Raw genomic sequence first — 25,603 nt, 5'->3', positions numbered from 1 at the left:
GGATGTACATCTTGTTTTTGTTCCTGCGGTCGTTGCTTTCTTTAATGCTAGCTGCGGTCCAACTATTTGTTTGTGTGTGCTTTTTTTTTTTTTTTTTTTTGGTGGCCAGGCGGTATTTTACTTAATTTTATAAACTGATAAGTTAATAAAAAATATAATAAAGTCACATGCTTATGTTAATTAACCCAATTATGATATAAATCATGTTTTACAAAATTATGCCTCTTACTGTATGTAATTTTCTAATAAGGCTATAGATCAAATTACAGTAGCTGAAAACTGTGGGTTTTGTAGGCTGGAACAGCATCAAGAGTTCGGTTTCCTCCACATGCCACATCACATGCAAAAGACATAAAAAATGAAATTGATTAAAAACACCTATGAAGTGACTTGATAGATTTAACTTGTCAAACAAACTTTAATTAATATCCTGAATTCATTTACTAAGTTGTTTTTTTACTAAGTTCTTTTTCCTGTTATTTTAGTGCAAAGACGATCAAACTAGGCAGTATAAGGTATGCTACTGCAGCATTTAGGTTGAGAGTGTAAATCTAACCACATAACTGCCAACATGTAAAACTCTGATAATAAAATGACAGACTTTGCTATCTGTCATTCTCCCATCTTTGTTATGAAAAGCTCCTTGTAAAGCTTTCAGGTGAGGCGAGTTTAATTACTTGAGGCGTTTGAAGTTACTAAAAAATGTGTTTACTAGTGGTGCTTACCCAGTTTTGTGAAACACGTCTACAGCAGCAGAAGTTAAAGGATATCACATTTTCATTGTAATCATATAGTACCAATCAGTCTTTCAAGAGTAATAATTACATAATGAAACTGCAATGCTGGGCTTTTTGCTTTGTGGATGTGAACGACTCCGACAACACACATTGTTGTCGCTTTAAAAGATGGGCTAATTCTAAAAGCACTTCAGAGACTTTCGTAAGCTTTGTGTGTTTCGTAAGTGTTCAAATCTCTGCTGTGAATTAGGAAACAAAGCCACAGTTCCCAGTTTCATTAGTTTCTTGTTACTCTACGTATAGCTGCACAACTGCCTTGATATCACATAAAAAAAATAAAAAAAACAGGAATTACCACATGAAACCCTCCAGAATCCAAGGTTCATTCTTTGTTTGCACGGTCTCTGACTGACTCATTATTGTTGAGCGGCGGGGGCGGTGATTGCTTGCTCCTCATGCTCCTGCCATCCGTGGCAGCCCTCGACGTCTCCGTCACAAACAGCCGCGTCACCCAGACAGAGGTGACGATGCGTTTGTACTCGTTCCTGAAATTCCTGTTGAGTAAACCGTAGATGATGGCATTCAGGCAGCTGTTGAAGTAGGCCATGAAGTAGCTTACAACAAAAAGCCACTCGGGGATGTGGGGACCCACGCGAGTTGGATCTATAGCCACCGCCAATCCTATCAAGTTGAGTGGGGCCCAGCAGATTGCAAACAGGACAAATACAACAAACATGGTGATAAAATTCCGCAAGTCACTTGGTCTGAGACGAGGGCTGTCTTCAGTCTTTACTTTGCGTCGCACCTGGATATTATAAAGGGATAAATTAGACTGTAAGTTATAGATCACACATAAAAAAGACATGCCTATATAACACATTTACTCATAAATACATAAGCTTATATAACATATTGTGCACAGATTTACTGGCATTTTAAATGCTTCACAGGTCATTTTTTTTCCATTCTAAAAAGTGATAAACCACAAACTTTGATGTACTTTAATAGGATTTTATGCGATAGACCAAAAGAAAGTAATGTGCAACTGAGAAGCAGAAGGACATGATAAACATTTTTTCAAAATAGCTAAAAATCATGGTGTACAATTTGACTGTATTTAGCCACGTTACTCTGATGCTCCTAAGAAATAGCCATATAGCCTTCAAATATCACCTAATCAGTAAATAGACTATATCTGTGTGTAGTTTGCTCTGTACAGCTGCTCTGTAAACCATTTCTCAATCTTCGAATATTATTCAGAACATCAGAATAGCACAGAATAATCCAAACTGCATTGTAGTAATTGTAGTAAAATCTGATTTTACAAAAATAATATGTTCCAGGGGTAATGATACATTTGCAAACTACAATTTTAAGATTCTTACTGTATTCCAGTTTGAAAACCAAGTACCAGTACCCCTTCCAGTTGTAATGTATGCATTGTAAAATTTGAAAGAGGATATCGCCATATGAATCAGTTTGGACTTTTGGACTCCCACCACAGTCCAAGTGGAATCTTATTGATCAGATATTGTAATTTTTTGTGTATTTTGGCAGCTAACAGATGACTCATCTTTTAATTAAACCTTGCAAAATGTGAAACATACATATTCTTTCACGTTTTGAATTTGGAAAAAAAAAAAAATAGGTTTAAGGACTTACCTGAATCACAAGAACCCAAATGCGAAGATAACAAAAGGTCACTACTGCAATGGGAACCAGAAAGTGAACCACTACCACTGCCACAGTGTAGGAACTGCTGACATTCTGAGCAAAGGTGCAGGAGTAGACCCGTGGGTCGTAGCGCAGAGAACCAACGAAGAAATTTGGGACAATGGCCACAATAGTGAGCACCCAAATTAAGGCAACAAACAGCAACGTGTTGCGGTAGCTGTACAGTCGGCTGTAGGAGAAGGAGTGACAGATATAGCAGTATCTGTTCACTGCAATCCCAGTGATGTTGAAGATGGAGCCAATGACACTCAGCCCCATAAGGAAACCGCTGACCTGAAATGATAGAAAAAATGAGATGTTTTTGTCTGTCTTCGACACTATTCATTAAAGTCATTGTCTTTTAATAAAGTGAAGAGATGACTGATGTGGTCCTACCATGCACTGAGTGTTTCCAAGCGCCCAGCCGTCATGGAAGAGAGCATAAAGGACCAGGGGATAGGGGTAGAAGGCTACCACAAGGTCAGCAAATGCCAGACTAACCACAAACACATTACCTGGGGAGGAAAATGTAAAGTAATGAGGTTAGCTCCCAAAACGTACAGAAAAGTCTTGCTTTATGCTCCCAGATTATAAAAATGCACAATTTTCTCTGCAAATGTTCAAATCTTTCTTTACTTTGCCTCAATGCATCTAGAAAATCGCACAGCTGGTCAGATTTTATCAGGTGGCAGACCTGCAGACTTTCATCATTGTTTCTGGCTGTTAAAGATAAGCACATACAACCGTGGTTCAAACCGATTCGCACCGCTTTGTCTTATACCCTGCACTGTCAAAACAGAGCAAATACTAGATGGTTGCATGGGAAGTGATTTTCAGCAGGCCTATCTCAGGACATTCAGCCTGCCGTGATTGTTGGCAGAGGAGGCTGAGATTACAAAAGGTTTGTAGCTTGTGCCCCACAGCTGATTGCCTCGCCCTAGACAAAGTTTTATCAGGACAGGCAGAGTCAGTGTTTTGACAGAGTGGAGGGAAAAAGCATGTGGACAAAGCACCTGGGGCATGCAGTTCTTTTTTCTTCTTGCTGCTAGCCAGCCTAATCCAAGAAGAACTTGTTCACAGAATCCGGTTTGTGCATCACCCAAAAAGTCAAAGTGTTTTTATTAATATAAGCATAATATGATCACCAAAAATATCTACATATTTCCCAGATTTAAATTTATTCTGTTTGTGTCACTTATTTATGAGAAACAGGTAATCAGTAGCCATATCCATTTATGACATTATATACAGCATTCCTCGCCCTGCTGATGTTCTTGTGTCACCTCACTGCCACTGCTGGTAGCTCCATTTATCTGTGTGTTTGTCCTTTTCCTTTTGTTTGTTGGGGGACGACATATTATGGCAGCAATACAGGGACAAGAAAAACAACCCGATCAAACAAAAGAGGATTATATCAATGGCTCACCTCCAAGATCTTTAAAAGTTATGTTAGAAATGAACCTGAAATATAAGGAAACAGCCTCTTTACTGTTACTCACACTTCCAGAACTGCTGATGCAACCATATCTAAAAAAAAAAAAAACTTTTTAAAGAAATATTAATGCTGTAATTATTAATTATTAATCTTTGGTAAATGGTATATCTGTCACGTTGTTCAAAAAAGAGACATCTCAATCGTAGCATTTTAAATCAGCTTGTTTAGTCTAAATTTGTAGTATTAATACTATTCTTCTGCAATGAATATGATTATTTTATAACATGGGATTTCCATAGACAATATAATTAGCACTAATTATATTTTAATATTATGCTTATATTATCCTTCTACCATTACTTTAAAGATAGAAGCAATGTAGTGATAGTTATGTAATGCAAAAATATTTTTATTTTGCTCCTTTTTGTTTATCTACAATAAAATATGTTATCTTTCAGCTGTACCATGGTAAAGGGCCCAGGGAGGGCACAAATACGTGATTATGTAATTTACTGATATGCTTGTTTTGTTAAGAAACTATGCTTCTAGGAGATATTTTAGAGGTACTTAAGCAATATTAAGCTATTAATTGGACTATCATCCCTATTAAGACTGAAGAAGGGAGTTAGAGTTCCGGTAGAAAACCCATGCATACTTTGGTAAAACAATCAGCACTCACAGTACAGCATATACTGTTTTAAAACTGAATTTGTTTTAGCCAATATTAGCTATATTAGGTATTTCAGGTCCAGCTATTCATCCGATTCCAATTAAAACTTAACATCGTGCTGTGTCTCATCTTGCCTCTTCTATATTAAATATTAGTTGAAATAAATAATCCTTAAATCACCTTCACCACTTATCGGATATATACCTAAAAACATTAAACATTTCACTCACGCACTTTTTTGCATTTCGTTTAGTTGCAAAGTATCAGAGCCACTACAGCTGAGCGCTGTCGGCTCTCCCAAAAGGTGCAATGCATTATTTGATGCAGTATTTCAGGCTTATTATTTTGGCAGCAGCAACAAATAACTACCAGCTGTAACAGAGCTCACCTTGTGTTTCACCTGCCAGTTCATGAAAAGCTCATTTGCTGGGCAGCCGTAGTTCTGCAGAAGTGCAACTGATACTCCCAAGCCTCAGACCACATTAATGATGCTGGAGAATGGGGTTCTCTGGTGTGTCACGTTCTCAGAAAAAACCCTCTGAGGGACTACAAGAGCTGTTAGTGTCTGGTATAATCACCCAACCATGTCAAAAGTGCATGAAGTACACAGGAAATGTATTTTTAGCCTTGCTGTAGTACCATCATGCTGTTACACGTTTGTTTTTGTAATTACAGAATGTGCACACGTGTCTTCGATGTGTGACTGTCAGCCTAGAAATGTCTCGATGCTCTGTAAAATCTTTAAAAGGAGGCATCACTTCAGCACCAGCTGCACAATACTATCAATGGCAAAGAAATGTACCTTCGAATTCCTTTTATTTTTTTATGTAAAATTGTACAGCGTCTTGTAGCATTGTTTAAAAGTGGTTAAATATTTATGCCTTAAAAATCAATTAATTTCATAACATAAGGATTCATATCTTGTCAGTTTAATAGTCTAGCATAAAAATGGGATTTTAACCAGACCAGTGTGTTATACACACATTGAACCCATTTGACTTGACTTCTATCAACTTCAATTTTCTTTTCTCAGTTACAGAGGTTTGGAGGCAATCAGCGCTGTAGTTAGATAGATCTGAAAATTCATCCTAAATTCCAGTTTGCTCTAGTGTTTATATTTAACAAGCATAAGAAATGACACTTGAGAGGTAAAACACAAAATGGTGTAAAATATTTTAAATGCTACTGAGACCACTGAGCCCTGACAACAAACACAAGAGGCGGCTTTGACGCATGCATCTTGTGCCCTCTGCATGAAGGAGGATCTGTGATCCTGCAGGGCTGTTTCTTTTCCAGAAAGCCCCGGGGACCCATTTGGAGTCCACGGCATCAAGAACACTTTAAAATATCAGGAGATTTTAAAAAAATAAAATAAAAATTTGATTGCCTCTGCCAGATGGATAGCCAATCTGATGAACTTTAACTTTTCAGTGCAATTTAGACATCAGGAGATATCCTTATGGGAACAGCTTTTCACCTCTGAGACGCAAAGTTTCGAAGCCAACTTCTAAACATTTTCCTAGATGTCTTAGGCAAATTCTACAAACCATAGTCTAAATGCTAAAGTTTGTTATGTTTAAACTTTGTCATTGATATCTAAAGGATAAGACCGGCAAGAATAAAGACGCAAGTGGTCTTGAACTCAGATATTTGCATTTCCTGCACTGTTTGCATCCTACTGAGCTAATCAGGCATTCTGATGAATGCAACAATCTGGTGCCCAAACCCTGCTTTACATGTGTAGGTTAAGGGGAAAGTACATGTCTAGAATAAAATGCTGATTTTATATTGAAAGAACTCTATTCACTGTAGAGTCTCGCTATCAGTGAAGAAATCCTTTAGCACAATTACCAGTTCTAACTATGGACTTGTCTGATTGCATAAATGTACCTGCTGCCGCCCACAAGTCTATGCTGATAAGGAAAACTGTCTGTTGATAAAGGCAATGTGTATGGATTTGTGGTAGATTTGCCAAGATTGCTTTAATTATAGTCTGATAGGACTCTTCTAACCCTTTACAGTGTATTTAAGTAGAAATTCAATGTGTGTGTGTGTGTGTGTGTAATAGTCATTCAAATGTGATAAAGTATAAATTACCTTTTGGATTGGAAAGATTAAAGTTCATTACACACAAGCACGTTTTGTGCTTGTGGGCATGTGTGGCTAACATCTGCAAATGAATTAAGAAAAAAAGCCACATTTCAAAATGAAGTTGAAATTACACACATGCAGATATGTGAAGTGAAAAAACATGAAAAGTGAGAAAATGCTGCTTTAGGATCAATTTAACTTGAAGCCGAAATATTTTATTTATTCAAAGGTTTTCAAATTTGACCTTTTAATTTAATTTTTCCATTTTATAGTAGAGGTAAATAGTAGTGGTTATTACTTTAATGGTTTAAAAAAAGGATTTAAAAAGCATTGTGGATATTTATTCGGATAACCTTTAGAAGGAGAAAATATGTAGAAACTAGTATGGTTAGTTAATATTGTCACATGAAGTTTGCAAATAATAAGAAAATAGTACATATAATCCTCATGTTGAATAAATGTTACAATTTCTAAATGGAAAATAAAAAGGAAAAAAGCAACCTGTCTGTACCCCCAAATTTCTCTAAGCTATCACTACCAGTGTACTGTACAGTGCCATGTTATTTATAAAAACGTTGCACCCTTATGGGTTTCTTGTGCTATTACAAGCACTTCACATGCTTACAGATGAGAAGTGGATAATAACTTCACATCTGTATAATAGTGGATAATAACCCGCACAGTAATGATGCATGGTGCACGGTATGAAGGTTATGAAGAAATATGTAATTTATTCAAACATATCCTTTCTTACAGCTTTGTTTACTTTTTACACGAAGACACTGCAGATCTCTTAACAGTCAGACTGATATTTTATTTTGTAAATATATTTGTGTTTTATTAGACATAGCTGAATGGATCATGTAAGTTATACTACCTTGATAAAATTCTTGGGACTTAAATTATTGGGATACTTTAGCGGAAAGTCAGTGACTTTGTATGGTATTATTTAATGCAAACGAATAGAATAATCCAAATTTGTATGATAAAGCAGCTGAAACTGCAACAGCTGTAGGACTTTGGCTGTTTGTTTGACCTGGGCTACATCAAACTGTTCCTCAATCAAAGCCTCTAATGTCTCTAATTCGTCTCTAAGACGTCTCAGAGAATCATCATTACAGTTGTGATTCTTCAAATTTTTTGCTGCTCTTGTTTGAAAAGTAAAGTTAACATATAGAAAAGTGAAGTTACAGCAGCCTTTATATGTCTGGGGAAGAAATGTATAGGGCACATTAAAAGTACACGTACAAAATCAAGAATGTGTTTTTTATATCTCCAGCTCTGCAGATACCAAAGGTTGTACATCAGAAAAGACTGAGTGAACATTTTGTTTTTCCACAGATGCTGTTGCCGTGGCTGCAGGGGGAAAAGTATTCAGTGAATTTTTCTGACAAAATGTCTACCTTTTATTTGTCCCATGCCAACAGTGCACTACTTTGATGTGGAAAGGATTTTTCCCTTTCTTCCCTTTTTAAATTCCATATATTTTATGTTTAGATCTAGAGTCCTTAGTTGGCCATGAAAGTAGTTTGTTGTTTATCTTCATTTATTTTGAAACTACTGTTGCGTAAAACCATTTGTGTTGAATTAAACAGTTTATGAAACCATAAGTGTTAATTGTAGAACCAGAAAAAACTACAAAAATATTAAAATAGTACAACAAATTGAAACTGACTTTATTTGCTATTGTTTTCAATAGTTTGGTTTGGTTGTAAAACCATTTAAAAATAAAAGGTTGAAAAAGCCTTTGGAGCCATACTTCTTAAAAATTGGACATTACCATATTCAATTCAGTTCAGTTGAGTTCAAGAATACTATCGGTTCCAAAGGGAAATTAAAAGTTGTTGTAATACATATAATATAATTTTACTCAGAGTTACTGAAGATGTTGAAGTTACATTCAGTGTGAATACTTTGCAGTCATTTGTGTCATTTTGGCTGGCTACTGTAATAAACGCTGATGCTCAGTGTTCCATTTGTGATATAAATAATAAAATAACCATGAACACAACTAAAAAGGATTGAGTAAAAAAGGATGATAGACATCACTGAAACAATTCACTTTATATGGACAATCTGAAACTGCCTAAACCTCCCCATCATTGCTGAAAAAAAATCACTTCTTTGCACAGATGCATGCAGATGGTCACGTCTTACCTAGTGACCCACCTAACAAACACTTTGCTTGCCAGGGATCGGGCCTACGACTGATAAATATTCGGTGATAAGTGATCATCCAAACTAAAAGCGCAAATGTTGTTTCAGGTTTAGAGCAATTGAATCCAGACTTGGATTATGCAATACCCCCCCAAAAAATTAAAAAGCCTTAAATCAAGAAAAGAAACTGGTGATATGTTTTAAAAGATGAAAGAAAATGCATAATGCATTTAATCTGCTCTAACAGTTTGTAAAGTTCTGTAAAACCTATATTTTTTTGCACTGCTACTTGCTTTTCTTTTTATGCTAAATGGATAAATTGGATGTTCCTGATGCAGAATTTGAACAGCTCTTCACATGGTTATTCATGTGTACTTAATTGCATATGGAACCGTTGGCTGAAACATAATCCTTTTTGACATAAGTAATGCGTGAATAAGTACTGTAATGAACAATATTAGAACAAAAATGTAGCTTTGCGAATTTTCCCTCCATTCCTGCAAGCCATTCCCCATGAGAACTGATTGCAATGATTTTCCTCTCATTAGCTTTTTCTCATGTCTTTCCTGTGGGAGGACATGCTAGTCAGATTTGCCTTGTTTGCATTTAAATTTGTTTCTAGGGGAAGGAGTGGAGGCAAAAATAGGCAGCAGGTTTCAGAGGGAGTGAAGTAGAGAGGAGAAAGTGGTCAGGAAATGTTAAAATATGGATTTTCATGTGAAAATTGTAAAGGTTAAAAGTGTTAAGCCAGTCTCACTTAAGAAGGATAAAGGACATAACTCCCACAACACATGACCTATACATTCAACAGCGTTATTATCTAATAACACTGTCATATTTAGAAATTTATGTTATTTACATAAAGTTCTTTGAAAAATAAGACAAAAAGAGCAAAAGAGACAGCATCTAACTATCTATAGATTTTAATGAACATACTTGTCACAAAGAAAAGTAAACTTAGGAAGATGGCAAAACATAAAAAGAGATTAAAGGTCCCCAGAGGATTGCGTTGTTAGCAGTTAAGGAAGAGGCCAAGAGGAGGCTGATGAGAACAAACACAAGATGAAAAGGTAATATTCCCTTTTTTACAGTGTTGTAGACAAGGCAATAAACAATCTTGTCATCAGTGCTATACATCATCCTTTGTGCAGTGCAGGTCTGTCCATGTGAGCAGCTTCCTCCTTCCACAGTCAGCCCACTGCCTGACCATACATATCAGTCTCAATCAGACGACTTTCAACCTCTTTCACCTTAATTTTGTGTTCTGGCGGTTCAGTCTAACTGCACTTTATATTCTCAACCGAGGATGCTAAGTTTTAAACATCACGACTGACTGTTTATCTCTAAAAAACATTTTCTTCTCCACACCTCTACACTTTTTGCCCAGAGGTTAGATGCACCCTCCCTATTTGCGTTCAGAGTAGTGTCAGTTAGGCACAGATTCGATTCATCAAAGGTTTTAGTCCATATTGTCACTCCACATTTGTTGACTCCACATTCGTGATAAAGACTAACTGTGTCATCACATTCTACATGTGTCCTATTGGACTGAGATGTGGTGACTGAAGGCTGCTAGGGTACAGAGAACTCAGTGTCAAATTCAAGAAACCAGACAAGGCAACTCCTCCTGCTTGAAGTAAGATATCCAGGTATGCTGAGGCATTTAAGAGTCTTTGTTGACACTAAGAGGCCTACAGCCTGCCAGACCCTTAATACAAGACATGCTGGATCCATGCTTTCAGGTTTTTCATGACAAACTCTGACTCTACCTAATGCTCCAATCTGCTATCTTAATAGGAGTGGCACATGGTGTGGTCTTCTGCTGCTGTAGCAACTCTACTTCAAGGTTTGCGATGTTGTGTTATCACACTTGCTATTACACCCACCTTATCTCTAAAGAAGTGTTAGCTGAGGTACTGTTCTCTTTCTGTTATCCTAAGTGAGTCTACTTGTTCTTCCTCTGAAATGAACAAAGTGTTTTTGTGCACATAAGTGCCACTCACTGAATGTTTTCTCTTTTAAAGACTGTTCTCTATATATCCAGTAGAAGCTGATTCTAGTAGATCAGCAGTTTCTGAAATATTCAGTCCAACCCTGTGTGGCACCAACAACCTTGCCACGTTCAAAGTCTCTTTAATCCCTTTTGTCTTTGCCAGTCTGATGTTTGGTTTGAAATTCAGCAAGTTGTCTTCAGCACAACTTGATGCCAAGTGGCATCAATGTGATTCGTTAGCTCATATTTTTGTAAACAAGTGTACCTAAAAAAGTGGCCAGGGAGTGTATTTCTTTGAAAAGGTCAAAGTTCACACATCCTTAGACTACATGATTGTGGTTAGGGCATGTTTTTCTACTGAAATGGACCTGAGTTGAGTTTCTTCTTTCAACTATGTGACAAAAATTACCATAAAATTGCTCTTTATCGCCCTCTTGACATATGAAAAGGGGTTTATAGGAGAAGCGAAATGGCAAGAAAGTTTGAGCATGTCTGCAGAGTTCAGTATATGTCTTCTGTAAGTGAATAGCATTCATCACCTCAGGCAAATATATTGTTAGGGCCTCTGAAGCAGCAAGGGCAAATATACCCTATAGTGCATGAATCCCGGTGTGTATTTTACCCATTACTCACCACATTTCCTATTCCCAAGCATTAGTTCTGACACACACATTTGTCTGACCCTCCAGTATTTCCAGTCTAACGTCAACCTGGCTTGAGTTAATTGGTACAAACATCCCTGAGGTTACATTTTAATTAAAAAACGTGAAGGAAATCACATTCTTTGAATTTGACCAAGTTAATTTACCTGGAAATTAGTAATTGATACTACCACCTGAAACACATCATAGAAACATGCATTCAAATGAGATATCAATCACTTATAAGAAGGTACATTTTTGTATTTGCCTTAAGGCGGGAAACTTCAAAGGTGAATACACTAATACTGTAAAAAGAAAAAAAATAAATAAATAAATAAAATAAAATAAAAATATATATATATAAATATATATATTTTTTTAATTTGGTTAAAAATTCCAATATCTTCGCAATTTTCTAACAAAGTTCTAACAGAGCTGGTTTCCTTTTTTAAACAGAATATCTTCCTACATACACAGTTTTTTGTTATATTATCTTTGCAACACTATATTCTATTCTAATCAGACACATTTTTAACTAAAGTGGTTAAATTTACTTGGTTGAACTTTAATAACATCATGTCTGATCAACTTACTAAACCATCAGATTTGATCTTCTTACTACAATGTTTTGGTTTTGTTTAGGGCTGTCAACGTTAAGGCATTCCCGCATGTAAACCGTGTTAATATTACATTAAGGCAGATTTATCAAACTGCCTTTCTTGACCTGAAAACCTGTCTCCCATGAAGAGTTACCAAGTTCACAGCAGCGCATTATAGGGTTGACACATGGGTGGTGACGAACAACAACGAAAGATGACAATTTTGCGACAGCAGGACAGCAACAAAAGTTGAAAAATGTGAAAAATGTTCACTTGCACAAATTACAACGGTTGCTTGGACAGATGAGGACAAGCGACTGCCACCTCAGTACTCCGGTTCCACAGTAAATGAATGGAGAGGGACATTTTTAAAATAATGCTTAAAACAAAATGACTTGAAGCTTCCTGAATATAAAAACCTGGAAAACTGAGAATCTTCAGGCATGTTTGGTTTGAGACAATCAAACATGCTCTTAAACATGTTTTTTTTTTTTTTTTTTTTTTAAACATGCATACACTGGCAATTTTAGATATGGGCTATATACCAGGGTGGCATGAGAAAGGGAAGGGGTACCCAAGAACTGGAAAATAAAACATACCTTTCTGTAAGTTATCCCCTGAACAAGTTTGCTACTTCTTATATGCATGTGTAGTGGAATATGTTTCCCTCAGTTGCTGTTGAGTAATGGGAGACTTCATTACCTGCTTTCTGCTACAAAAAATAAAAGATAATTGCTTCCATTTTAATTACTTGGAGTGTGGCAAAAGGAGGGGCTTGCCCAGGGAATCATTTCTGTAAGAAGCACAACAGTGTGCATTTCTATATTACAAGCTAATTAATCGTGATTAATCACAGCAGATTAAATTATTTAATTGATAGTTGTATTTATACCTCTATAGAAAATCATGAATCAGTAATTAAAAGTACCGATGAACTATTTATTTTATGTTTTAAAAATTTGATTTGGTAGAAATCAGTTTCATGTGTAAATTATGGAAAAAAAATAAAAAATACAGGTTTATTTGTTCTGCACATTTCAGTGTAAGAAATTATTTACTCTGCTACTGTTGTAAAGGAGGAGTTTATTTCAAGACATTTTACAAAGGAAGTCCAAAAGTATGGACACCTCTGTCTTCTTATCTTTAACTTAAATGTCAGAAAGCAACGTTAGGAAATCATCCTAACATTAGGTGGTCTCTGTCACCTGTATTACATTTCCGCTGAACTCTGGGTGGCCCTGGGAGGTCACCAAGTGTTCTTCACCCGCCGTTATGTTACTGGAAGTTCTACTGAGTCAGAGAAGGACTCACTGGAGGAGAGTGTGTAGGAGCTGCTGGTCGACTGCTGCTTTGAACCCAGCCTTCTACAGAAGCTCTGCTTTTAGCTGCCTCCTTCAGGTCTCTTTTATTGCCTCAGACACTTCTCTTCATAACGTACGATTACGAATTTGGTGTGTAAATGTGTAATTGTCAATATGACGTCTCAAATATAAGTTACACATTATTGCCACGGACAGCAAAGGTGTTAAAATGCAACGCAAGTAGCGCAAGATGATGAAATAAGTACAAGTTTTTACTGTGGGAGAATAAATAATTCCCTATAACTTATGTAAACACAGACACACACACGCACACGCACACGCACACACACAGACTCGTACACCAGAAATCCCACTGCACAGGACTAAAGTAGAACAAACCTTCCTATCATTGCTGCTTCTATTGTGAGAATTGTTTTTAATGCAGTCTTTACCCTCAGAAAATAACACCTTGATGTGCATTTGTATCATTGTACTACTGCTCTTGCACACCTTAAAAGGTTACAAAGACACACTGCTGTGAAAACCCAACGCTCGCTGCATGCTGATTAACTGAAAGGCAATTTACTGCCTCGCAACGCAACCTATGTTTCAGGCAAAAATTTTAACCAGTTTTCTCTGCTGAGAAAATCACCTCCATAATGAGGGAGCAACTTAAATCATGGTCAGTCAGGCATATAGACAGAAAGACGATGTGGGGGAAAGAAGTGCACTGAAAGCACACAATGTATGTAGCTCTCATATTCTTGGAAAAACAGCAAACCAGAAATAACATTATCATATGACTTTATAGGTTTATGATAAGATACAGTATTCCCAACACTTATAGAACAAGAACCTGCTAAAAATCTAAACATTGTTTACTTAACCTATTTTCTTTAATACAGCTACAACTCAGTCAATTGGAATATTAAAAAAAGTGCATTTGTTTCTTTTCAGATCAAGATGTTAAAGTTTAAGAAAAAGTTAATCACACACAGAAGAAAGTTAATTTCACGTGTTTATTTTTTACTGTTAATGGTAATTATTATGTCACTATGATGTGAATGAAGACTTCCAAAGATTTAAACACCATATGCCTCCACACAGGCATATTCAGGAAATATGTTACAACTGCTGCATTCCTTGAGTTAATCTTCTCCTCAACAACACCAAAGGTGTCTTGCAGTGGCTAGGGAGAAACATGGCTGGACAGTCACTCAGTTGTCCACACTCATATTTTCAACTCAAAGTAAATTTTATTTGAAAATCTAACTTCCAGAACCTGGAAGAATAGTGGTGAGAACATTACCTGATGTCCAGTGGGATGTTTTTACAGTCAATAACGACTTTTGGAGCCATGTCATCTGATTCTGTTGGTCCACAGTTTTTCTATAAGCACTTCATACTTTCCTCTACAGACAAGCTTCATGCAGATTCTGAGTTAATTCTTCAGCAGGATTTGGCAATGTCTACTAGACGGAGACCACACTATCATTGTGCTTCACAGCAAACTCTCCGGAAATAAACCCCATGCAGAATCCAAAAATCATTGCCAAGGGGAAGATTGAAGACACCAGAGTCAACAATACAGAGAAGCTGAAGGCTTTTATTAAAATAATCTGTGCTTCCTTAAGCACAAGCCATGTGGCATTGATGCAGTAATTCATCCAAACTAAAGACAAACCAAGTATCGAGAGCATTTTCATCAAAAGTAGCAAAAAAATTAATAAAATGTCTGGACTTCACCAGTATGTGTGAAATAGTTTATTATTGCATATGAGTTTCACATTTTGAACTGAATTGCTGGATAAAATAACTTTTCAGTGATATTCTACTTAATTTGTATAATGCTATTTGCACATCTATGGGTTTCTTGTGACATGCCTCAGCTAAGCTGTCATGCAGACGCTAACCTTTATCTCTTTTGTGTGAGCATCCCCCATGTGCTGCTTGCAATTTATGTTTTGTCTTCCTGATCCTACTTTCAGCTAAGTACCAGTTTACGAGCTGTGCCAGATCAAGGAATGCCGTGCATCTGTGTGGGCATATGAGCAGCTGGGTTAATTTACTCAGATGTGTGCATAGAGTGCACACATCCACATAACTGCACATACAATAAAATATTCAACACATTATGTGCGTGATGGGGAAACGACACCTTCTTGGCATTAGACTGCAGTGTTCTGGGATAATTCTCTACATTCTACACTAAGTAGCAGTTCCATGAAAAAAATGAGCTTAGTTCTGAGCTTGAGAGCTTGGCTCACTTATTATTAGCAATATGCATCCAATCTACATCAAGATGTCACTGAGAAAACATCTGTGATATATAGGGGTGCAGATTTAAACATTTAATGTGACGTGAACCAAATGTTAGCGCCGTTTTAGGTGACTCCTGCAATTTACATAATTAGGTGCACTGAGTGATGGGCAAATTAATTTTATTTTAGAACATATACAAGGAACATAAGAGCAAAACTAAATACATAAAAAACACAACATTGCTTGTAGGTGTGGTGTAAAACATATTTGTAAAGCATTGAGGTGACAGATGGTTGTGTATCATGTGATGACTGAAAAACGTGGCTCAATTACCATATACATGAGGGCAAGTAGAGTTGGACTAACATCAGAGAAAAATTCTGAATGTGAAGTAAAATCCCTCAGTTTATGACTCCGGTTCGTCTGTACCCTTAATAAATCAAAATTTCTTTTTGTCACAGCAGTTTGGCTGAGTTGCTCCACCATCTGATGTCACAATGATGAGGGATTGGCCGTCCGCATACTGTCTGAGTATTGCATAATTAGAGGCTTGCCGGTGCATGTGGCCGTTTCTCGCATAAGCACGTGCTTTGGGATTTGTCGGAGTTTGGCGAAGACGAGCCTTGCTCTGCCTGAGAAAGTCGGCCTATGGAAAACCTCAGTGGAGTTATGATCCACTGTGGTGGAATGATAAAAAGCTTGTCAGGTGAAGAGGTGAGTCAAGGATTTACAGCCGATGGTTTTATTCTGTACACAGAGAGCCAGAACCCTCAGGATCTGTCTTGTGAAGTGTTTTTCTGCATCATGGCTGTGTTCTGCCATGCAGACTGTGCATCCAACATGTAGATCCATTCAACTTAGTTTGCTTTTAAATCTTATTTTGTGTGATATCAGAAGCAGAGAACCCAAATTTCACAAACGTATGCAGCATCAGTCTTCCCATGTTTTACTATTGCTTCTTAAGTAAAATTATACAGAATCATATAGGAAATAAAAGCAAATCATCGAAATGCTTCTTTTTCAGTCAGTACCTCTGATTAAGTCATTTGAACTGTCATCATAACATATATACATAAAATTAACTTTTATCTTTCATGTTTTTAGGGGGCTTTTTTTATTTAAAATTCTCAAAAGTATATTTGCATTCAAACCCCTTCATTCAGAACCCTGAACTAAAATCCAGTGCAATCAATTTCCCCCAGAAGTCACCTAATTAGTAAATAAGCAGCTGCCTGTGTGAAATTTAGTCTCAGTACAAGAACAGCTGCTCTGTTAAAACCAATCCTTTGAATCTCTCAGTACGTTGAGTCGCTTAAGTGAATGTTGAAAATGCTCCAAGACCTACCAAGACAAGTCTAAACTGAAAATAAATCATATAAGAAAAAAGCAGCCAAGAACCCCATGGTAACTTTGGTGGATACAAAATAAGAATACAAATCTGTTCTATATGGAAGACTGGCAAGAAGCCCTTGTTAAAAAAAACAATAAACCATAAAAGAGACAGAGAAGATGTTTGCTAGAGGGTGCTCTTGTCATGTTACATGATGGAAATGGACCCATGTTTTAGCAAGAAATCTGGAGCCTCGTGATGCTGGTGATAAAATATTTGAAAATTAGCTTAGAAACAGAAGCAACAGGAGCGCAGGAAAACATGGAGGATTACAGGCACTGGAAACGGAGAATCTGGCAAAGAGGTACTGAGACGGAGAGGTACAGGTAACTGCTGGAAAGGTGAATAAATGACATGAGAATAAGATGTGAGTAATTAGTGGAATGTAGAGCAGTTTGGAGATAACGTGCAAAGAGGAGACGAGTGAAAATTTAAACACTTAAATAAACACGGAAGGGGCTTAGCGTGACACACGAAACAGAAAAACTAAAATCTGATAAATAATGAAAATCAATCAATCAATTATATCAATAAATCATCTTAAAAAAGTGATGGAAAGCAATACAATAAAAACAAATGCAAGAATAGTAGAACATAAGAAAGAACTAATAACTAAAACACACAAAAAAACTAAGAAACATCATTAATAAAACTCAACAGCTCCAAATAATAAAAAAACACATATCCAAGGTGATAAACCAAAAGACTAACACACATGGGTCACGGCAGCCAAAATGAAACATATGGCCACATTGTATGGTGAAAGCTAACATGGTCTAAATTATGAAACATGGTGTGTGGATAGAAAAGCTGATGACGGTTGATAGGAAGCCAAAATTACAGGTTTACAATGGCATTGTTTAGATCAAAGATAATTAATATGTCAGCATGGCAGGGACAAAGTCCAGGCTAATATATCAACAGATGTTCAGTCCAGTCTGATTGAGCTTGGCCTATTTAAAGAAGAATGGGCAGAACATTTTCTGGATGTGCAAAGCTAGTAGAGACAACGGGTCTGAATAGAAGTGGACACCTCACATTTATTACTTTTTACTCCATTTCACAATTTTGTCATTAATTAGTGCTGGTCAATTACATTAAAATCCTGACAAAATGTATTGCAAGTCACAGTAGCTTGCTCCATAGTGTGAACTATTCATAGGTAAGTAAACAGAATTACCTCTCCAGGACTACTGTGTGCTGCACTTTGTATCGAATGACTTTTGGAAGGTGTTATGAAAAGCCGATATGTCAAGGCAGCTATCCAGACAGGATCCATATAAAAATCTTCCAAAATCATTTAAAGCTAATGAGTTCCTCATAATTTGTCAAAGGTGGCATAAATGATAGAAAATTGACTCAATAAGACAGTGGCCAGTTTACAAACAGAATCTTACATAATAGAACTGGAAGTGCAAAGGCAATATGTGCCAGGAAGAATCATCAATCCAACCTAGCAGAAAAACGTGTATCAGATAATAAATCAGAGTGGAAATGAATGACTATTCAAGAATCATAGACAATCAAATGATTTGTTTTTTCAACAGGTTTTTCTCCAGTGCTAAAAAATTTAAAACATCTCAAATACAATTATTCTATTAAGTCTGTCTTTTAGGTTTATTTTTATTTATTTATTTTTTTTTCCTAGGTTTTTTTTCTTTCGGCTTGGGGTTGAAGGTTTTTTTTTTGTAGGAAAGGTTTGGAAACGCGAAATCAATTATTATAGTTGGGAAAGAGATTGTTGGTAGGACGTGCTGCCAAGGGCATAATCTTTAGCCTAAATTGAACATGATTAGAGAGATGGAAAGTGATAAAGAAGCTAACACAGGCGAGAGACCTGTTTGCAAGATCAGAACACATCTGAGAAAACCCAGAGGCTTCATTGAAGTTAAACTCTCTCATTGATCGGGGAAACACTGAAGAAATATCAGAAGTTTCAAAGACTTGGCGACTGATTTGTTCAAGTTCATCCAGCTCACCAGCCATGCACACTGATTTGCAGAGGTCAGATGGGAGGTTGAAGCCTCCCGTAACATCTCCAAACTGCTCTTACCTCAATGACGGAGCTCCACGTGAAGATATTATCAAAAATTTAAGCGGGTCTTTGGAGCTCAGCACATAGGTGAGATAAGCAGTTGGCTTTACGGTGTAGTTAATGATTAATGGGTATTTAATGGTACATCCTATGTAATGTTAATGTGGGAACTCAAAAAGAATCCTCCATCTGCATTTGGCTCTTCTGTAAAAAGTCTGTTAAAGATCCACACAGAGTGGGTTTATCCGACTCGCTTGTCCCTAATTCAACATGAACTAAAAGCTTGTGTGCAGCTTCTTAAAAGTTACTCTATTGCAGGCCTGTGAGACGTACAAAGGCCAAATTATGCTTCATTCATTCATTCGTTCATTCAGTCGTTTGGGACTCAGAGAGAGCAGTCCAGGAGGGAAATCCAGACATGCCTTTCCCAATGTAGGATGCAGAATGCATCTGAACAACCTCCAAATTGAGACTTTGCATTAGATGCCAAAACCACCTTAAGTGATTTTATAGACTCTATGCTAAGCTTCCCCTGGTTGGTGGATTGCATGAATATATCATAAAGCTGTGTGCCGCTACCTTACGGAGGAAGCTCCTATCAGCTGCTTGTGACCAAAATTTTATTCTTTTGGTCGTGATCTTTATCTCAGCCATAGGTGAGGGTTGGGACGTAGATATGTACCTGAACTGAAAGCTTTTATGTATTTATGACAACAGACTGGAACCGATTTTACATTGCTGCAGATGAGGCCTCTATCTGCAGAAGCGTATTGCTGTCGAGGAAGAAAATAGGTTTTGAACTCTATCACATTACAACATAATAATTATATTGTACAAACGTGATAATTATCTTGTATAAATGTAATAAAGTCATCCAGATGGTGGTGGTGGTAGTGTGCTTAAAGTGCATGCATAATGAAGGCTATTAGAGTGGCTAATTTACATGAATCAGTCAAATATTACTTAATGCTTGGTCTAAAACATGGAAAGATGATGATTCTGCTGCACAATGTGGATGAGATCTTTGTTAGCTAAAATTGTCATGCTAATGCAAAATAATCATCATCTTCATACTACTCATGCAATATATTATCATGCTATACAATATTATGTTTTGCTTGTACAATATATTAGCATATCTGTGCAGTAAAATGGTCACGTTTCTACAATGTAAGTGTGTTCTTACAATTTATTATCATGTTTGTGCAAATATCATGATATCAAATCGTGTTTTCCTCTGTCCTTCTGCTTGTTGGACTCCAGCTCTATGCTAAGATACTTCAACTTCTCCATCATTTGACAAATCAAACTACTCTGACCTACTGGTAGTAATGCCCCTGTCACACATTATTATATATCTGCATTCTATGTAATGCCATAGAGGCATACATAATTTAATCACCAGTTAAACAAGATCCCAGATTTTTTTTTTTTTAACATGTGGAAGAATTACACATCAGTGGTTCAGTTCTCACATGGGCACCACTGCTACAGCATTTACACAACTGCTACTCACATATTGTAACAAAAGCCCAGATACAATGACATAAAATAATCTAAAAAAAAACAACAACAACTAAACACTATGAAATTGTTCTTTCTGTAATTAATGATGAATATTCACACACCTCCTGACAGTGAATGCTTGAACTACATTCTGAATAACACTGTGCATAATTGGCTGACCTATTGGGGTCACTCATAGAGCATAGGAATTTAATTTCCATATGTAATGTTAGGCCTTGATTTGGAAAACAACAAAATAAAAGTGACATCATGGCTAAAGTTATGTATCTTCTGACTCCAGATCACACACACCCACACACTTTTCTGACCTGATATGTATCGGAAGCAACACACATAATTCATAGACCTGACAGGATATAATGTTAGACAAACTGCAATCCCAAACAACAAAGAAGTTCAAGCTGAAGCCTGGTTTTAATACTTAAAGTGTGAGCTCCTTATCATCTCTGTCAACTGAGGACAAATTCCTCTGGTTGGCTCTTGTTCTACTTACCAATAGCAAATTATTTCCGTTTATCTAAAATCCATGACCAGAGCCACCTACTTCTGACATATGTAAGCATAACCCTTTTGTCTTCCTTCCTAGAAAAATTAACTGGACAAAATTTATTTTAGTGTCTTTTGGAAGATGAGGTGAGATTCAGTGTAAATACAGCCAGACAGTTTTCCTTGATGGTTTTGAAAAATTAAGCCCCCTTCCAATTTACTGAATGTTTAAAAGCCGTGAAGAGCATAATTATCGGTTGTGCCCTTGCATTACTTTAATTTGAGTGTTTTGTTCTTGAATAATCTTATTTGACTCTTAAAACACATAAGGTGAAGGTTCACTTTGGTAAAAGAAGCCTGGCGGTCATTATTGTCCAGAAATAAATAAATAAATAAAATATATACACACACACACACACACATATATATATATATATATATGTATATATATATATATAGCTTTAATTCAACCCTATACTTGAAATAAATATGTCTTTGTTAGTGCAAAATATATTTATTTTTTGTCAAGGGTACACCAACAGCTGATGAGTTGTGCATCACAAAATCCATCTATATTTTTAAAGAAAATTTGCCGCCTTAAATTCCAACTTGTCACAGACCGTCTAGCCATGGGTTACAACTAAATAAGTACTACCAATATCTGCTGTTGATAAATCAAACAAATTAAACCATTATCCAGTACACCTTTTACATATGGGGATTATAGTGAGTGGATCAGCAAAACAATTATAATTTTAATAGAAAATCTTCAATTTGAGTATTATTTCTATTAATCACCAGCTCGACTTCTTGAATTTTATCCAAAATGTAGTAAACCTCAAACGGGAATATTTAAGAAGGTAAAAGTGTGGTTTGTTTTTTGTTTATGAGAAATGCAGCTAGTATTGTAGACTATTTATGTTTGTAGAATGTTTAAAAATGTGCATTAAAACATTACTTTAAAAACTATAAACCTTCTCTACCAAAAGTTGCCCTACATAGTGAACGTTTACCCTCAGTGATATTAGTAGAAAAAAGGAGAAAAGAAAGCATTGCCTTTTATCTTACTTGTAATTGAAAAGGGAAAAGGAAAAAATAATCACACAAAGTCATTGGTGGCCTCTGGTTGAAAAGTTGTTTGATTAAATGAGCTAAATAAAAACCTTATTTTGGACAGCTTTGTATACGCTAAATTTGATCAAAGTAGAGACAATGACTGGCAGACCTGAAATGGCCTTAACAAGATGCCAATAGTGGTCCAGTATCTGAGGGTAAATGTCTGTGTTATATGTTGAGGTTTTGTACTCCTTCTGTGTGAAACATGAATCTGGAAATTGTAATTGCAAATTTATTCATGTGAGATTACAATGTCTTTCATAACAAGAGATAGTGGAACAAAACATGATGTTAAAATAAAATAGATTTGCATTTCAAGAATGTTTCTGGCAAAATAGGTGAAGAAACAAATTCTCTTTGTCCTTTTTATGCTCTGTGTTGCCATGTTGTTGCTGTGAAACCACAAGCAATCATTTGTGCAGTTATGCCCTGGGCTAACTGTGACTGTGGACATTACAAACATGTCACTGGTTTGACTAATGCATGGAAACAAGCTGGAAAATATGAAAGGTTTACATTTTCTTCAAGTGTCCTCCTCGATCATTGTGTAGCAGCTCAGATGGATGTTTGATCAGTGTGTAATGTTTTTGATAAGCATTTTTTCCTATTGCTTTATGAGTGCTAGTAGTCTACTAATCATGTCCACATTTATACTTCTTTGTTCAAATATAGTCAAGCAAAGACATTACACTTTAGGGCAATTACATTCTTTTATTTTGGAATTGATCTTAAAAGTAGAAACGGAATGGCATTTAAATAAAACAGAAATGGAAATGAAGGGTAATCGGTGCAAAACTTTCTGTTTTGTCTTTTCAGCTGCTGTCAAAGATACAAGTGTACTGATTAAAATGTATAACCCACTGTGAGAAAATTGCTGGGTCAGTTGTGCTGCTTTTTCTAATTACGTAACAAGAAGGAAGTAATGTACATGTTGGGTTAATTGGCTATTCTATTTGATTGTGGGGGTGAGCGTGCACGGTTGTTTGCCTGGTGTGTCTCTGTACTGGCCCTGTGATGGACTGTTGACATTGCAAGAACGGAGCCTGGCTCACTCCCAAATGGGAGCTCAGATGGGAAGCATCCCACTCTGACCCCAAACAGGACAAAGTGAGCTCAGAAAATGGATGAGTAGCTACTCTGCTATAGGGGGTGAGTCCGAACTTATCTGCAAAGTTCCATTCAACTCTTTTGTTTGTCATGATGTATACGAAGATAGGGTAATATTTTGATACTATATCTACATGCATCACTGAAATGTAAAAAGTGAAGTAGCTGAGCACTTTGTCAAAAATGATGAATAGAAAGAGATTTTGTGTCTGTACTGCAAAGCTAGGAAACATAATGTGAAAACTGTTAGTCATAAATCCCAAGCTATAGCAGTTCAAGTCAATTCCCCTTTGAGTTACAGATGCTGCCCTTCAGTCGAATAATGATATATTACACCTATGGGATCTGTCATGCGTTTGCTGTGTACCGTTGCATGAGTGGGACAGTTTTGTGTAAGTAGAAAAAGAAAAGAAAAAAAAACATAGAAGGGAACTTTGACTGTGAGAATTCAAGTCATATTCCTGACATTCTTTGTATTATAATGATGCAATAAAAATGTTTGGACTTTGCAAATTCAACATAAGTAATAGTCCGCATTATTTATTAGGATTGTCAGGTGAAGGAATACAATTTGTAAAACATTTTATCAACGCATTCTACAACTAATCGGTGAAATGGCGCTGTGTGTGCATTCATCGTTATGATCAAAGGAGTGGAACACAGCTCTGGATTGGCAGCCTACACAATGTACTCATCCAAAAAGACTTGTGGGATATGGAACAACACTGGATGTTTTTCAGTTCTAATCTCATTTTGCTTTTGGAGATGAGCGTTGAAAGACAAAATGATTTAAGTTATTTGTCATTTATTTAATTTAAACATATTAGGAGGCTAGAAAAAAAGTACTTTGATTATAGCTCTCATAATCTACTAATATCAGAACGGGAAATCAAAAGTCAAAAGTTTCACAAAACCAAGAAATCAGTGTTTTAAAATCGATTTAGATGGTGCAAAGGATATTTACCATTCACAGAAACCTCTGAACACATATAAGAAACCAGATGGGTAAGATACTTTTTAGCAAGAGATCTAATATTTCACATTGAAAACTGGCTTACATTTTATGAGAAGCTCCTATATCTAATAACAATCACCTGCAAAGTGATAATGAGTGTCTTTGGTATAAAATTGTGGAAGAATGTCCAAACGGTACAATTAAACACCCTGCCTTCTCCCCAAAATCTCATCAGATTGCAGAAATAAAATATTCAAATTGACTTTCATATTCTTACTCATATTATCATACATTCTCTATTTGAACATTAAACGGACCAACTGCAGTTTTAAATTTTAATATTATCCTTGAATCCCTTGTTACTGACGGTGCCCTGGTATTTTTCACCTTTTGTCAAGCTGCGACCACAATCTTCAGCGTATTTCGTTGGAATCAGCCGAGAGATCCATTGTAACTAAAGGAGCTGTCAAGGTCTACAGCCCAGAGGGGACTAGTAGTTGTGAACTCCAAAAATCTGGCCTTTATGAAAGAACAGTAAGAAAGACACTGCTGGAGGAGATTTATATATTTATATAAAAATACTGTCTAAAGTTTGTCAGAAGCCGTGTAGATGATACAGCCAACATATGGATATAGGTGGTGTGGTAAGATGAGGTTAAAACTGAACTGCCAGGCCTACTTTCAAAATGCTACGTCGGGAAAACAAATACTGCATCATGAAACAATGCATAGAAAAAAAAATAAAAATAATACCAACAAAGTGAAATGAAAAAGTGATGGCACCACAAGACTAATGAACATAAAACAAATAAATATTTAAGATTTTAATGAGACTGGATGAGGATAACTATGTAAAAAAAAAAAAGCGTTTTTTTCTTTTTGCGTTTCCATATTGGTAACTTAAGAATTCAGTGAACAAAAGATACATTTACAGACTTATCATTCGACCGATGCCTTTTCTTCAGTTTCACCCTAAGATTGCATCAACATGAATTAACATACAACAAAATACTTAGGACTATTGAAACAATCCATAGTATTTCAATTTCCAAGTACAAATTTGTTTTTCTGTGTTCTGTAATTAAACTTCCTGTCTTGGAAACATGTAGCAGAGCTACATATAGAAAAGTGTGTGCCAGGTGGGAGCAGTTTCCTTGTTGTTGTAATTGATGTGTTTTCAAACAGAACAGCAGTCTGCTGAGTTGGAGTGGGATGTTTCAAGGAAAGAAATTAAGATTCTCTCACCTTTGCTTGGAGGTTCGTATTATCTAAACCACAAACGCTTAACTTACAAATTATCGCTTTGTATTAGGCCAGTTTGGACTTCCATGTGACATGTTCCACTAACAATTAGATGTATATTTACTTAGCCTTGTTGTTCAGTTTCA

At 36.3% G+C, this 25,603-nt stretch overlaps 1 protein-coding gene across 1 annotated transcript in view; it reads right to left on the bottom strand.

The window, feature by feature from the left end:
- Positions 1-258: 258 nt before the first annotated feature.
- Positions 259-25,603, bottom strand: part of mtnr1bb (melatonin receptor 1Bb) — a 42,157-nt gene continuing 16,812 nt past the window's right edge. Inside the window, exons 3-5 of the mRNA XM_007555716.2 lie at positions 2,847-2,965; positions 2,400-2,744; positions 259-1,542 (exon numbers count right to left, since the gene is read on the bottom strand). Of these exons, the coding sequence (XP_007555778.1) occupies positions 1,120-1,542; positions 2,400-2,744; positions 2,847-2,965 (887 nt within the window). The 3' untranslated portion in view covers positions 259-1,119. The remainder of the gene's footprint in view (positions 1,543-2,399; positions 2,745-2,846; positions 2,966-25,603) is intronic.

The sequence above is a fragment of the Poecilia formosa genome, unplaced genomic scaffold, assembly GCF_000485575.1.
Source record: "Poecilia formosa unplaced genomic scaffold, Poecilia_formosa-5.1.2 Scaffold3, whole genome shotgun sequence".
Classification (NCBI taxonomy): domain Eukaryota; kingdom Metazoa; phylum Chordata; class Actinopteri; order Cyprinodontiformes; family Poeciliidae; genus Poecilia; species Poecilia formosa.
Note: the sequence above shows the minus strand (reverse complement) of the source record. Positions and strands in the feature narration are given on the sequence as shown.